The sequence below is a fragment of the Microcaecilia unicolor genome, chromosome 3 (assembly GCF_901765095.1).
Source record: "Microcaecilia unicolor chromosome 3, aMicUni1.1, whole genome shotgun sequence".
Classification (NCBI taxonomy): Eukaryota; Metazoa; Chordata; class Amphibia; order Gymnophiona; family Siphonopidae; genus Microcaecilia; species Microcaecilia unicolor.
The window spans coordinates 291,376,047-291,392,747 of NC_044033.1; the positions used below are offsets into that span (position 1 = coordinate 291,376,047).

At 45.3% G+C, this 16,701-nt stretch overlaps 1 protein-coding gene across 3 annotated transcripts in view; it reads right to left on the reverse strand.

Moving 5' to 3' along the window:
- The window catches only part of COL2A1 (collagen type II alpha 1 chain), a 308,500-nt gene that overhangs the window by 199,308 nt on the left and 92,491 nt on the right, over positions 1-16,701 (reverse strand). For all 3 annotated transcript variants that reach the window (XM_030198168.1, XM_030198167.1, XM_030198166.1), the window contains 3 exons: positions 7,755-7,853; positions 6,367-6,420; positions 1,784-1,891 (listed from right to left, as the gene is read on the reverse strand). In XM_030198168.1, coding sequence (XP_030054028.1) covers positions 1,784-1,891; positions 6,367-6,420; positions 7,755-7,853 — 261 coding nt within the window. The remainder of the gene's footprint in view (positions 1-1,783; positions 1,892-6,366; positions 6,421-7,754; positions 7,854-16,701) is intronic.

Below are 16,701 nucleotides of genomic sequence, written 5' to 3' on the forward strand. Positions count from 1 at the left end.
AAAACCTTTAGAAAATTATTTACTGTTGACAGTTGGGATATTAATTACATGAAATGTTGCAACTAATTTAACATATGGATGACGTGGAGGGGCATAATCGAACGAAAACGTCTATCTCCATCGGCGTTTATCTCCAAGAACGGGTCCGTGAAGGGGCGGACCGAACCGTATTTTGGGAAAAAATAGACGTCCATGTTTTATTCGACAATTTGTGAGCTGGGCGTTTTTGTTTTTCAGCGATAATGGAAAATGAAAGCGCCCAGCTCAAAAACGAATAAATCCAAGGCATTTGTTCGTGGGAGGGGCCAGGAGTCGTAGTGCACTGGTCCCCCTCACATGCCAGGACACCAACCGGGCACCCTAGGGGGCACTGTTACAAAAAAAAAAAAAAAAAAAGGTAAAAGAGCTCCCAGGTGCATAGCACCCTTCCCTTGTGTGTTGAGCCCCCCAAATCCCCCTCAAAACCCACCACCCACAAGTCTACACCATTACTATAGCCCTAAGGGGTGAAGGTGGGTACAGTGGGTTTGGGGGGGCAGTGTGGAGGGCTCCCATTTACCAGCACAAGTGTAACAGGTGGGGGGGGATGGGCCTGGGTCTACCTGCCTGACGCCCACTGCACCCCCTAATAACTGCTCCAGTGACCTGCATACTGCTGCCAGGGAGGTGGGTATGACATTTGAGGGTGAACATAAAAAGTTGTGAAACGGCATATTTTTGTGGTGGGAGGGGGTTTGTGACCACTGGGGGAGTCAGGGGAGGTCATCCCCGACTCCCTCCAGTGGTCATCTGGTCGTTTAGGGCACTTTTGGGGGCCCTATTCATGGAAAAACAGGGTCCAGGAAAAGTGCCCTAAATTCTCGCTAAAAACGCATATTTTTTTTCCATTATCGGCGAAAGGCGCCTATCTCTAATCGGCCGATAACCACGCCCCAGTTCCGCCTTCACCACGCCTTTGACACGCCCCCATCAACTTTGTCCGCATCCGCGACGGAGTGCAGTTGGAAACGTCCAAATTCGGCTTTCGATTATACCGCTTTATTCGTTTTTGTGAGATAAACGTCTATCTCCCGATTTGGGTCGCAATATAGGCGTTTTTCTTTTTCAATTTTAAGCTGGATAATGGAACAGGCTTTTGTGCTGGTCATATTATTAACAGTCTTTTTATTGCCTTGTATAGACTCATAGGGGTCGATATTCAAAGTGATTTAACTGGCCAAAAACAGCTACTTGTTGGTTACATCACCTGTTCAGGGCTGACCGATCATCTTGCAGCATGTAAACAGTTAATGCCACTGAAAATGCTCAGTTAGCGCTTAAAGCAAAACTGGCTATTTTGGGGACCTCCAGGGGCAGAGTGGGCACTTTGCTGGTTAAGTATCAATATTCAGCACTTACCCAGCTATGGGGCACTGCATAAAAGTCATTCCTATCTGTATGTGGTGCCCCATAGCCGATTAAGTGCTGAATACTGACCTTAATCGGTTATGGTGTAGCCGGCTCTGGAAAAACAGAAATTCAATGCCGAATCCCAGATATAGTTCAACATTGAATTTCCAGGCATAATGCCAACGGTGTTCAGCAAAATACTGAACGCTGCCAGCTAAATATCGACCCCATAGTGATTAATTTAATAAATATTGTTATATCCAGCCATTCCCACTATCTCAGTTATTGGACTTTTAACCCAAAGCATTGAAACATTGCATAGAAACATCAGAGAGGCCTGACTGTTGGTATATCCTAGGACTATTGGGATAATTACAGGGGAAGGGTTACTTACTCTTTCTCCTGGAGGACCAATTGGCCCAGCAGTCCCTGATTCACCCCGGGCTCCTCTCTTGCCTTCTTCACCTGCAGGACCTGGTGCTCCCTGAAGACCTATAGGACCCTAATGAAAAACACAAAGAAAAGTCAGCTTGAAACCTAAATATTCTTACATAAAAAGTAACCATGATTCTAGCTGGAACAATTATTACCATGGTTGAGGAAAGTGAAATTCTGTGATTGGTGATACATCAATACCATACATCAACCTCCTTGGATGTAATGTGAATGCTCATGAGGCACTGATGCACTGACCTAGAGCAGGGCAGCTCTTTCAGTATCTGAAGACATCACAAGTGTGCACCAGTAATATCTTAGCTAAACCGACTGAACATTCAGTACAAGAGGACATTTTTTTTGTTGTACTCGTAAAATCTGTTTTTAATTTCTTTGCATAATTCCTTTAACCATCTTGTCTTTCAAGAAATGTTACCTTAATGTGTGAGAGCATCAGCTTCTGTAAATTTAGGTTAGAGGATTATATATTCACCATGGCTAGTGGAGTTGCAACTAAGCGCTTTTAACTGATGCTTTAATTCAAAAAGTGGAACCTCCTGCAAGGCATTTTATCAAGCATCTACAAACATTTCTAAGTGTTTTTGAATGGAAATATTTGGTCTTACCTGCTAATTTTATTTCATTGAGTTCAGCTAGACCAGTCTAGAATGCATAGGGGTGGGTTTGAGAGACCAGGAGGGGCATAATCGAACGGAGCGCCCAAGTTTTCCTGGGGCCGTCATCGGACGGCTCCGTGAAGGGGCGGGGAAACCCATATTATTGAAACAAGATATGCAGCCATCTTTCATTTTGATAATACGGTTGGGGACGCCCAAATCTCCACACTTAGGTTGACCTTAGAGATGGTCGTCCCTGGTTTTCGGCGATAATGGAAACCGAGGACGCCCATCTCAGAAACGACCAAATCCAAGCCATTAGGTCATGGGAGGAGCCAGCATTCGTAGTGCACTGGTCCCCTTCACATGCCAGGACACCAACTGGGCACCCTAGGGGGCACCACAGTGGACTTCACAAATTGCTCTCAGGTGCATAGCTCCCTTACCTTGTGTGCTGAGCCCCCCCAACCCCCCCCCCCCAAAACCCACTCCCCACAACTGTACACCACTACCATAGCCTGAAGGAGTGAAGAGGGGCACAGTGGGTTTGTGGTGGGTTTACCACCACATGTGTATTTATTTATTTTAATTATTTATTTGTTACATTTGTATCCACAATAACAGTCAATGCTGCGGGTCTACTCGCAAAGAAGTGAGACTTGAACAAAGAATGGAGGGAGGGAGGAGACCTCAGACTGGTGAAATTCCAGCAAACTGCTGATAATATTCTGATTAGAGGGTCACCATAAATCAATCATTGATCTCGACCCAACCACCTCCCTCTACCTGGAACAATATATTTTTTTAAAGCAATCTGCCAGAACAGCAACTGTTTAAACTTCTTCACTCTAGCGGCTGCATTGCTGCTAATTACCCCCAGCTGTGCAGGGTGTTGCCTGACAGCCTCTTTCTAAGGCTTCCTTGGCTCACCTCTTCTGAGAAATGTAGTTCTCCACACTTAAAGAACATTTAAGTGTACCATCTGGGATCACGAATACAGAGTGATCCAAGATGGCCGCGTGAACGTCAATTGCTAAAGACGTACCTCAAGTTTCTCTTGAATCCCACGATGTGAGGTTCTCTGCAAATCCCACGAGTATGGGGAAGCGGAGAGGTAAAGTGCGGGAGACTCCCTCAGCCAGCACCGGACCTAATCCTCAATTGCAGCCGACGGTGGAGCAATTTGGGTGGACAACTATCCCAAGACAAACTTCTTCTCCTTCTACCGGAGCGGCCGCGATGGCGTCTGACGGCAGTGTAAACGGGGTTTCCTTAAGCCCCGTACAACGCATAGCCCCCCCTCAGCCAGGAGGAAGTAGAGCGGAGCTTGGCCCTGTAATACGGAGCCCAAGAGGCAATACAGAACTACAGGGAGGGAGCCAGCCCGCTCACTTGGATTTGCCTAGAATGGAGTCAGTAGGAGACGATTTATTTAGATTGCCTTTACAAACAGTGAGTACTCTGACCCAAATTCTAAGTACTCCACCTCCTGTCTTCATGTTGGGAAATGTGGAAAAACCGGCTGTGGTGACCATGGAGTCACTCTGGGATTTAACTTACTCACTTTATTCCTCTCTCTCAAAAGTGACTGAAAAAAATGCACTTGAAATTAAAGTTCTTTCTGAAGCTGTCCTTTCACAGGATCAGAGAACCACCAAACAAGATTCTCAATTAGATCAAATGGGGACGAAGTTACAGACTTTAGAAACTCTTGGTCAAGCTACAATTAGAGACCGGAACTATATTTTTCGTCGCTTGGAATATTTGGAAAATCAAGCAAGGAAATTAAATTTGAGATTAACAAATTTTCCACGTTCCCCATTAATATCATCAGTTGAAATGGTGAAGAAATATTTAGTGGAAACTCTGGGAATGCCGAGTGAATCACTTCCCCCTATTGTGCGAGCACAATACTTGCAATTTAACAAAAAGAGAGATGAACAAGTTTGCCATCCACAAGCAGGAGAAGTTATGAACTTGACTGCGTTCCTAGAGTCATCGCTGGAAGTCATTACCCAAAAAACCACTATGGTGGTGACTTTTGCCTTTGAAATGGACAGGAATGCAGTACAAAAACTTTCCTTTAGACATTTAGACTCCCTATTTTTTGGTTCTAAAATTCGAGTTTATCCTGATCTTTCTAGGGAAACGCAGAAAAGACGCAGGGCTTTCCTAGCTTTTAGAGCAAGGACCCTGGCTCTTGGTTCTAATTTTATTTTGAAATTTCCATGCATCTGTTGTGTACTATATCAATCCAAACAATTTCAATTTTTTGAACCAAAACAATTAGAGGAATTCTTACTAGCTAGAGAGGAACCAGTGGTATTAGTTGAATCCCAGACTCACACTGCATAAGGTAGGCTAGAGAAGAAGTATTGGAGAGCAATAGACACAGTTTTCTTTTTCGATTAGTCTTTATGTACTAAACTATATTTTTTTATTTCTTTAATTCTTGGATCATATTATAAATAATTCTTTTTGGTCGAAGTGTAATTTTTCTTTTTTTCCCTTTTGTCTAAATAAGACATTATTGTTAATAATTTTCTGTAAGTTTCTTATCATCTCTTTTGTGAGTTGTAATATTTTAAATGCAAATAAATTTAAAAAAAAAAAAAAAAAAGTGTACCATCTGGGTTCTAAGGTGAGTAATATTTCACTATGTTTACTTTCCTGACAAGCAGAGCCTGCTTGCTTATCACAAGGGATATGGAGCAAAATGAGTCAGGCAAGAGCTCCCTCCTGCAAAACTCCCCAGCAGCCTTCAAATAGTTTCATTTTAAAAAAAGAAGAAGGTTCTCTTCTTTAAAAAATATAAAGAAGCGGCCATATTATTATTATATTTATTTATTTATTTATTTATAGCAAAAAAAAATAAGGGGGAACAATTAACCCCCAAAAGTGTCTGGCTGGACTAGTAGGAAAAGGACCTGGACTCATCCAGGAATTCCCTGAGATACAGAAACTTTGAATTCTAAACCCACCTACTTTCATCTGGGTTACCAGTTCTCCAACTGGGTCCAGGAGTTACCTCATCAATCCAATTCTGTGCTACATGGGATGCTCGTCACCATCTACTGAAAACAGAGAATACTACTGAGTTGTCGCCACACAGTGCCTTTTATAGCACAGAGCTCTCAGCTCACTGGTCTCTGTCTCCATCTACTGACTGATGGGCACAACCCATGCATTTTGGACTGATCTGGTTAGGATGAAAGGAAATATTTTTTTGTTTTCTAATTGCTACACAATCCTATGCCTGTAGAAAAGTAATCCAAATGTCTCTCTGTTGGGTTCAGCTACACTGTGCTAGGAAGTGAAAGGAAGGCAGTGTGTCAACTGAGCAATGTCGTTGGGTGAACTGTACCTGGAGCTTTCTAATCACTTCAGGATATCCATTAATGTATTTCAAATTCGTTTACAGATTTCATTCCTGTACTTCACAACATACTTGGGGGCACTAAAATTCTTCAAGGTATATCTTCTACACATTGCTATTGATAGGTCTTGTTATGCTGTATTATGTGTGACTTGCTATCATCATGCTGCACCTGTGTTCTTTCATTATACTGGTCTACTGCACCTGTGTACTGTTGCTGCAATATTATATGTATTTTTTTATTACATTCCTATATCTGATCTGTTATCATCATGCTTCACCTGTGTTTTATCATTATGCTATTGTATCTATGTCTTCTTATTATGCGGCTTTATCTGAATCTTGTTATTACATTGATGTACTCTATCTGGATTCTCTTCTCATTTCTTTTCTGATGCAGACTCCATACTATTTTGATTGCTTTCCTCTGAACTGCTTTCAGTCTTTTTTACATCCTTGGCAAGATATGGCCTCAAAAGCTAAATACAGTACTTCACGTGGGGACCCTGTACATGCATTGTAAACATTTGTAACTGATCAGATACTTACAATTTCACCTTTGGGGCCTTGTTCACCTTTAAAGCCAGCAATACCTGGGTCTCCCTATGGAAAAAAAGCAACAGAAGTTTCTTGGTATCTGTTTGTGACAGGGGCGGACTGACCACTGGAACAATAGGGCAGTGCCCAAGGGTCCACAGCAGTAAGGGGCCCACTCTCCCCTAGCCTCCATTTAGTTTAATCACTTTTGATAGGTGGTTAGGGGCCCATGATCCTTACTGCCCAGGGGTCCAGACCACTGTCACTCCACCCCTGGTATGTGATATTAGTAGATGGTACTAAAGGAAAACCAAATGGCCACTATCTTCTACCCTCATCAGCAGCTCCCTAATGGGTGATCCTGTTGTAAGGGGCCTGGAGGGAACCCGGAAGAATTGGACAGTTTGGCTCTGGTAGGGGATGAGGGAGAAATAAAAAGTCTGTTTTAGTCATAAAATGAAGAGGAATTATTAAGTTCCTCTGAAGCTGAAAACAGTAGCCTTGTAGGGTATGAGCTGTGAATATTTGGCTGAGGATAATGATCTGTTGAACCAAAATGTACTAGCAAAGGTCTTGGAACCTAAGACATGAAGGAAACTGAGCAAAGTGTGTGCAGTTTAGCAAAAGAAGGATGTGTGTGGGCCAGAAAGATGTGTACATGTTAAAGTAACAGAAAGGGACTGAGAAAGTAAAAGTTTGTTACTTGCCAATTATCTTACCATGCCAAGGAATGTATCTTTATCCTAAAAATTGCTAATAAAAACAACTCTAGAATAGAGATTAGTGGCTTGTCTAGCAAAGCTGCTGGATTTATAGCTGCATGATGGACTTTCCTAAAGCTTTAGGTATTATTTTATACTTGTAACCTGTGTTGTGTGTTTATTTCCTTGAACATACCTTGGGATCTGAAATCTAAGAGCTGAGGTAAGGGCAAGAAGTCTCCCAGGTTTCAACAGACATCAATCCTTATGATTGTGTCTCAGTACTACAGTTTTTTCACATCTGGTCATCTCATGCTCCCTTTCCTCAGGTCCTTCTAGCTAATCCACATAACTTACATCTGTCTAATATTAAAGGTGGCCACCTGTTCTGTGAAACCAGACACAGAGCCCCTCATTCTGCATTACTGCAATCAGATAGGGGAAGACCTAGGTCTGTGTTAGTGAGATCAGACAGGGATGTCTGCATTCAGTCTGTGTTAGTGTGACTGGACACTTATGCACTGGGTCTGTACTAGTGATAACAAACAGAGAAATCCTTACTTTGCAAATGCCACCTTATACTGTGAAAACTAGGGAGGTGCAGAGAGCTCTGTGCTGATTGGACAGTGACAGCAGAGAGCAATTAATTTCATAATGATTACACATTAAGAGATTGGAGTAAGAGATATAGGTACTCACCTGCTGGCCTTTAGGACCCAAAGGACCAGTAGCACCCTGGGGCCCTGGAGGTCCACGAGGGCCAGGGAAACCAGGGGCACCAGCAATGCCAGCAGCACCCTGCCAGTAAGAAAATAGAGAAGACAAATTAGAATGTCAGAACCTCAATAAAATACCAGAATCTTGCAGCAGTTTCTAAGCTTAGCAACAGACTAGTGATACACTGGGAATAATAATCTCTATTTTTTATATTTAGTGACGAATCTACTACGTTCCATTAGTTCTACCATTAGAGATAAGATACAAATCTATGCAAAAATAGTTTATCACCTATTAGCATAGGAAAAAAGTACACATGCAATCTGCTTTGGAGATGCATTAACCAAAACAACTGCTCCGTATAGAGGTGTACTTAAATACTGCAATATCATCAACGTGTACCTAGGTACTTGCATGTCTGGGCTTCAGCATTTGCAGTAATGGACAGCTCATTTGCATTTTGTTAATACTGGCCATTACTAGGTGCGATAAATACCATGGGGTAGATTCAGTAAATGGCACCCAAAGTTGGGTGCCAGTATGATGTTCGCTAAGTGCAATTCTATAAAGGCAGTTCCCCATGGAACTGTATTCATAAAATACTAGCTTGTCATGTCCCCTACCTCAACGCAAGCGGCGTCCTCAGGCTGCGCAGGGTCCCGTCGACATGCACACTTGACTGGCACAGCCCTCAGCCATGTGTGTGTGGTTCTTCTCTGGCTGCAGGCTCCTTGATTGCTTTGCTTCCATGCACCTGGCTCTGCTCTCTCTCTGCCTGGCTTCCAGGCTCCTTGATTGCTTTGCTTCCACCCACCTGGGTCTGCTCTTCCTCTGCCTGGATTCCCTTCCTTCTCTCCTATTGGTCTTCCGGTTCCTCCTTCCCCTGCTCTTGTCCTATGGCTATGCCCCTTCTCCCTGATGATATCAGACACCAGCACTTTATCAGCTGAGCTCTCCCTAGACTCCTTGCTTTGGCTTCTACTTTGGTAGGTGTTACTTGCTCAGTAGTGTACTTCTCCTCTACTTTGTTCTTCATTACTGACTCTGCCTGTACCTGGATCACTCTCTGGCATGCTGCCTGTCTGGCCGTCACGTTCATCACCCCAATTCCTGCTCCATCTCTTAAGCCCTGCAGCCCGCCCGCACCTAGGGGCTCAACCTCAGGGGAACGGCAGTCAGCGCAGGTGAAACCCGGGGTTGTCCAGCCGCCAAGCAGAAACTGGTCCAATACTGGGCTCGACAGCGCTCTACTTGGTACAAGAACTCACAGGTCTGACAGTAAGCCGAAGCCATGAGTTCGCCAGACAAACCCGACTTGGCAAATTTGGCCCAGGTTCTTCAGCAACAACAGGCCCATGTTTGTTCCCAGTTGTCTACTCTTCAATCCCAACGGCAAGTTCCTGCTGCACCATCCGGACCAGTTTTACCCACTCCTGGGTTAAGGCTCCCTGAGCCTCCCCGGTTTGACAGAACCCCTTCCACTTGTCGAGGGTTCCTCAACCAATGTCTTATGTTTTTTGAAATGCAACCCGGAGTCTTTTCCTCTGATAAACTCAAGATCACTTATATAATCTCCCTGCTCTCCAGACCAGCCCTGGCTTGGGCCTCTCCTCTCTGGGAGCAGCAGGATCCTCTACTCACTGATCTTGGGGAATTTCTTCGCCACTTTAGCTTAGTTTTCGACATGCCTGGACGTCCCTCCTTGGCAGACGGAGACCTTCTATGCATTCAACAAGGCAATTGCTCTGTAGGGGCATATGCCATACGCTTTCAAACCCTAACCTCCGAGGTGAGATGGCACCAGGAGGCCCTCACCGCCATCTTCTGGCAGGAGTTAACAGGCCGAATCAAAGACGAGTTGGCAGGCAGGGAACTTCCGACCACATTGGATGCCCGAGTACTCTCTGCATCCTTATCGATGTTCGGTTTCAAAAGAGGACACAGGAACGTTCTGCTCAGCGTCAATCACAGAGACCATCTCCTCGGGTGTCGCATCCTTCTTCTCCTAAAGGAGCTACTGGCACCACTTCTGGAATCTCCGAAGAGCTGATGGTTATCGGGCGGCATCGCCTCTCTGAGAAGGAAAGAGTTCACCCTCGGGACAATCAATTCTGCCTCTATTGTGGGCAGGCTGGCCATTTCCTGAGATATTGGCCAAATAAACCGGGAAATGCGTTGACCCAGGGCCTGAAGGTGGTAGTCCTGGGTCGATTCTCACCTCTTCCGGATAATCTTGTCTCCATCCCTATTTTCCTGCGCTGGAAGGAACTTTGTATTAGCACCATGGCTTTGATCGATTCAGGGGCCAGAGGGAATTTTATTGACGCCAGTCTCCTAGTCCAGCTTGGAACTCTCTCAATGGCCTGTAAACCTACTTTACAAGTGACCTCCATTCAGGGACTGACTCTACCCTACTCCATTACCCATGTCACTCGGCCGTTGCAGATGCAAGTAGGAATTTTACATAAGGAAGAGATTCAACTTCTGGTTCTTCCCCGGGCCATCCATCCTGCTATTTTAGGCCTGCCTTGGTTACGACAACACAGTATCAACTGGACCACTAGCGATATCGACAGTTGGGGTTCCCAATGTTTTGCTTCCTGTCTCACGCCGGTGGTTCCTCCTCCGAGGACTATTTCTGCCTCCCCCGGGGGCCTGCTTCCCTGTTTTCAATGCCCAGGAGGCTGATTCCCTTCCTCCGCATCGTTCTTTTGACTGCCCTATCGAATTACTTCTGGGCAAGACACCACCTCGGGGTCGGCTGTATACCCTCTACTGGGAGGAATCTAAAGTCATGTGGGAATACATTCAAGAAAACTTCCAAAAGGGCTTCATCAGACCCTCCTCCTCTCCGGCAGGGGCAGGTTTCTTCTTTGTAACCAAGAAGGACGGCTCTCTGCAACCTTGTATAGTATACCAGGGTTTTAATGAAATAACCATTAAGAACCGGTATCCACTCCCTCTGATTCCAGAACTTTTCGACCATCTGCAGGGAGTATCTATCTTTACCAATCTGGATCTCCGAGGTGCCTACAATCTGGTCCAAATCCGACACGGGGACGAATGGAAGACCACCTTTAATACCCATGAAGGACATTTCAAATATCTAATCATACCATTTGGCCTTTGTAATGCACCTGCGATCTTTCAGGAATTCATTAACTTCATTTTTCAAGATCTCCTGTACTCCTCAGTCATAGTTTACCTGGATGATATTTTGTTTTTTTCTGCTTCTGTTCAAGACCACCCTCATCATGTCCGCACCGTTCTCCAACGCCTCCGGGACTACCGTCTCTTTGCCAAACTAGAGAAGTGTTCGTTTCATCAACGGTCTATTCCACTCTTGGGATATATCGTCTCTTCAGAGGGGCTCCAAATGGACCCCACCAAACTCCGAGCCATCCGGGATTGGCCCATGCCCCAGCGTCCCCAGGCCTTGCAATGCTTTTTGGGGTTTGCTAACTACTACCGGTAGTTCATCCATAAATACTCCCTTATCACTGCCCCTCTTACTGCACTGACCAGGAAGGGTGCTGATGTGAGGAACTAGACACCAGAGGCCCAGGAGGCTTTTGCCACCTTAAAGCAAGCCTTTCTCTCTGTCCTGTGCTTCGAAGCCCAGATATAAAAAAAAAACATTCATTTTAGAGGTGGATGCCTCTTCGCTGGGGGCAGGGGCCATTCTGTCTCAAACCTCAGACTCTGGCGTCATCCCTGTTTCTTTTTTTCCAAAACATTTTCTACGGTAGAGCGTAACTACACCATTGGGGACCGGGAATTGTTGGCCCTTAAATTGGCTCTCCAGGAATGGCGATATCTCCTGGAGGGGGCCTTGCACCCCATCACAGTAATCACCGACCACAAGAATCTCCTATACCTTCAGGATGCTAAGAAACTAAACCCGCGACAGGCACGCTGGTCTCTTTTCTTTGCCCGTTTTAACTTCCGCCTGGTATTTCGAGCTGCTGAAAAGAATATTCAGGCTGATGCGCTATCCAGGGCCTTCAACCCACCCGAAGAACCCGAGGAATCCTACCCCATGCTTAATCCTGCCTGTGTTGCCTCTACGACTGTATTTTCTTCTGTCAGCATGAAGACCTCTGTTCCACCCCAGTCCAGGAAGAAGGTTCTCAAATGGGGACACTCCTCCATGTTTGCTGGTCACTCCGGATTCCGCAAGACTTTTCATTTAATCTCTCAGTACTATTGGTGGGCACGCATGGCTCAGGATGTCTTACATTTTGTTTCCACCTGTCCCGTCTGTGCCCGAAACAAATCCTCTCCTAGCAAGCCGTGGGGATTCTTACAGCCACTGCCAGTTCCACAGCTCCCTTGGCAGGAAGTATCTATGGACTTTATTACTGATTTACCAATGTCCCAAGGTCACACGGTCATTTGAGTAGTGGTGGATTGATTCTCCCATATGGCCCATTTCATTCCCATGAAATCTCTCCCCTCAACCGCTACTCTTGCCAAGACTTTCATCCAGCATATTTTTCGTTTACATGGTCTACCTCTCCGGATCATAAGTGATCAGGGATCTCAATTCACTTCTAGGTTCTGGAGAGCACTGTGTTCTGCTTTTGGCATCACCACCCATTTTTCATCAGCATACCACCCAAAGACCAATGGAATAGTGGAACGGGTCAATCAAACTCTCAAGACCTTCCTTGCGAATGTATACTAATAACCGACAGGATGAATGGTCCACATTACTCCCCTGGGCTGAATTCGACTATAACAACGGTCTTCACACTGCCCCTCATACATCACCATTTTTTACAGTATACGAGCGCCACCCACGACTACCACTTCGGATCCCTCAGACCCAAGCCACGCCTCAGCTCCAACAGACCCTCACTGATATCCAGGACATTTGAGGCAGGATCCAACACAACTTTAGTGAGCTGCTACTAGATACAAGCTTTTTGCAGATCGTAAGAGGCGGTCTGCTCCGACCTTTCAACCTGGACAAAAATTTTGGCTTAGTACCAAATACTTGAGACTCCGATTACCCTCCTTCAAGTTTGCTCCCCGATACATTGGACCCTTTTCAGTACGATCTCGGGTGGGAGCCATCACTTATTGTCTCCAATTACCAGGTAATCTCAAGGTCCACAATGCTTTCCACATGTCCCTGCTAAAGCCATTCTTGACCTCGAAATGGCACCCAGAACCAAAGAAGATCATCGTTTCTGATTCTGAGCCAGATCCTGAATTTGAGGTAGATGAGGTTCTGGACTCCAAACGTCAAAGGGGATGGCTGTTCTATTTGCTATCCTGGAAGCACTTTGGTCCCAATGACAATTCCTGGGAGCCCGCTGCCAACGTCCATGCACCTGAATTGATACAGGAGTTCCATACCCACTACCCATCCAGGCCCGTACCTAGGCAGAGGGGGGCCCTTAAGGAGGGGGTACTGTCATGTCCCCTACCTCAACGCAAGTGGCGTCCTCGAGCTGCGCAGGGTCCTGTCGACACGCACACTTGACTGGCTGAAGCTCCTTGATTGATTTGCTTCCATGCACCTGGCTCTGCTCTCTCTCTCTGCCTGGCTTCCAGGCTCCTTGATTGCTTTGCTTCCACTCACCTGGGTCTCCTCTTCCTCTGCCTGGCTTCCCTTGCTTCTCTCCTATTGGTCTTCCAGTTCCTCCTTCCCCTGCTCTTGCCCTATGGCTGTGCCCCTTCTCCCTGCTGATGTCAGATACCAGCACTATCAGCTGAGCTCTCCTTAGACTCCTTGCTTTGGCTTCTACTTTGAAAGGTGTTACTTACTCAGTAGTGTGCTTCTCCTCTACTTTGTTCTTTGTTACTGACTCTGCCCGTACCTGGATTACTCTCGTGTCTGCTGCCTGCCTACTGACTCTGCCTGTACCTGGATTACTCTTGTGCCTGCTGCCTGCCTACTGACTCTGCCTGTACCTGGATTACTCTCTTGACCTGCTGCCTGCCTACTGACTCTGCCTGTACCTGGATTACTCTCTTGACCTGCTGCCTGCCTACTGACTCTGCCTGTACCTGGATCACTCTCTTGCCTGCTGCCCGTCTGGCCGTCATGTTCATCACCCCGCTTCCTGCTCCATCTCATAAGCCCTGCAGGCCGGCCGCACCTAGGGGCTCAACCTCTGGGGAACGGCGATCAGTGCAGGTGAAACCCGGAGTTGTCCGGCCGCCAAGCAGAACCTGGTCCGAGTACCGGGCTCGGCAGCGCTCTACTTGGTACAAGGACTCACAGGTCTGACATAGCTTAAGTGATTTTCACACTTAACATTAGACACAAGCATTTACGCCTGACCAAGGCTGATGTAAATGCTTGCACCTAACTGGCAAAAATGGAAGTATTCTATAACTCCATCCCTAGATCCTGGGAATGCTCATGTCCCGCCCATGCCCCTTCCTTGGCAACACACCCTTTAGAGCTGCATCTGAGAGGTGCTCAGTTTACAGAATAGGGGCATAAGTCAGTTACACACGCAACTGCTAATTAGTGCCAATTAGTGCTTGTAAAGGATAATTATTGGTACATATCACCAATTAAGTACAAATTTAGCTAATTATATTACACACGTAACTGACCCTATTCTATAACTGGGTGTACATTTCCGTGCCCAATTTTAGGCGCCATTTATAGAATGGAGGGGCATGTGCCTAGAATTCATAAAAAGCTGAGCTCCCAAATTTATGCACCTACGTTAGGCTCTTAAATTTGTGCCCTACGGCGCATACATTTTCAGCTGAAAATGCATCTTAATTAGAAGCTTAAAAGTTATGCTTCTAAATTTTGGCCTACCATTCGTTGCCCAGATTTATGAGTATAATTTATGAGTATACTCCTGAAAATCAGTGCTAAGTTCCTAACTTTTTTCCCCACCCTAAATTTGTCCCTGTTGCCTCCCACGTTTTATGCTCTTAAGTTTAGGAGTTGAGTGGATATAAATTTATGCAAACAGCCCTAGTAAATTTTCAAAGTGACCAACTTGTTTAGGATAATGTGGGAAATAAATGTCACAAATAAATAAATAAGTCCTTTGAATATGAGGCCCCATGTTAACACGTGAAAATGGCCAATGCTAGTGTTCTTTAGCTCTTCGGCCCCTTAAAGCAGTGTTTCCCAAGCCCAGTCCTGGAGTACTCCTTCAGTCAAGTTTTCAGGATAGCCACAATGAATATGAATAAACTTGATTTGCATACACAGCCTTCATTATATGCAAACCTCTTTCATGCATATTCATTGTGGGTATCCTGAAAACCTGACTAGCAAGGGGTACTCCAGGATTGGACTTGGGAAACACTGCCTTAAAGCATTCCACAGAGCACAGAGCATCAAGTTGGATGCTCACTGCTAAGTGAGTCACAGGATAGACATTCGGGGGCAATTCTATAAGTGGGTGCCGTCCAATTAGGTGCACCAATGACCTGCAGTGAGAGCCTACTGAACAGCGGCACCTGAGTGCCCAGATTTCATTAAAGAACACTAGCATAACTCGGCATTTAAGGAGAAAGGAAAGACATTTTTATTTCAGGATGCTTTGTGTTTGTAACCTATAGTAGTACTCTTTCCCTGTGACCCTCGCTCCTCTCGGGCCCTGGGGAGGAGCAGGGGGTGTCTATTGCCACTTAACTGTATGCAACTAACTTATTATTTCTCTTCCCTGTCCAATATTGGATTTCTTTCCACCTTTTCTTTCATGATTATGTGCTATAAACTGCCCAGAAAGTCTGATTGGGCAGTATATCAAAATTTGAAGAAATTTGTAACATAACAGTTTCAAATATAGAGTCTGATAACAGTTCTCTCATGAATTATGTTATATATTTTGTTTATTGCCTAGAACAATGCTGTGAGAAATTACTCCCCACACACACACATTTTCCTCACCTTATAAAATATGTTAGGGAGTTCAAAATGGCTGCCGAGCATACAGGATGCATTTTTTGAGCTGCTGGCAAATTTACCTTTATTTAAGATGGTAGCGTTTTAGCTACAATCATTACTTACAATGCCCAAGAGAAGGGGGAAAGCAGCTGCCGCAGCCTCCCAACAACCTGGAACCCCAACTCAAAGTGGACCGATTGATGCTTTTCTCCGGAGGGCCTTGGACACTAGTACGCCGGTGAGCGGCTCGCTGTTGCCTCCTGCGCTTGTTGAAGGCGCGCAGGAGGCCCTAGAGCTGGAAGTTTCTCTCAGCCCCGATGCTCGAACTCCGCCGCTCCCTCCCGTGTTCCATGGATTCAGCCCTCCAGTGAATGCATCGCCGATTCTAATCCCGGAAGAGGTGAAAGAATCAGGCAGACCGGGGGCAAAAGAAGAACGTTTAGGAGGTGCACTGATAACCATGGCCGAAACAGCGAGGGAGGAACAAAACGTTTCTAGTTTGGAAGGAATTTCCTCACAGCAACAACAGACGGAGGTAGGAACTTTTACTTTTGCACTTCCTCAAACTAAACCTCCCGAAGTCAAGTTAGACTGCCTTTGGACATTAATAGTAGATTTAGGCAGAGCGCTAATTCCCCAAATACAGAGAATTAAACAAGAAGTTGAACGGGTGGAAGATAAAGTAAAACAACTGAATACACATGTTGAAAAACAAGAGAAAGACCTACAACAGTTGCAGGAAGTTCAACAAACTATGTTAAAAGACTTTACCAGTTTAAGAAGAAAGACAGAGATCCTGGAGAATTTCTCAAGAAATAACAATTTACGTTTTATAAATTTTCCTTATTTAAAATTAATATCCCTAGGGAGATGTTAAAATTGTATTTCACGGAAAAGAGGAGAATTTACCTCCATTGGCACAAGTCTTTTTTCTACCGCCCAGGAATCAACAAATTTTGGCGAATCAACCCCTTGATGTTTCAGCTTTATTAGAATCCTCAGATACAGACCAAGTGCTACCAGCCACTTTGGTGGCCACGGTAGCATTGTTAC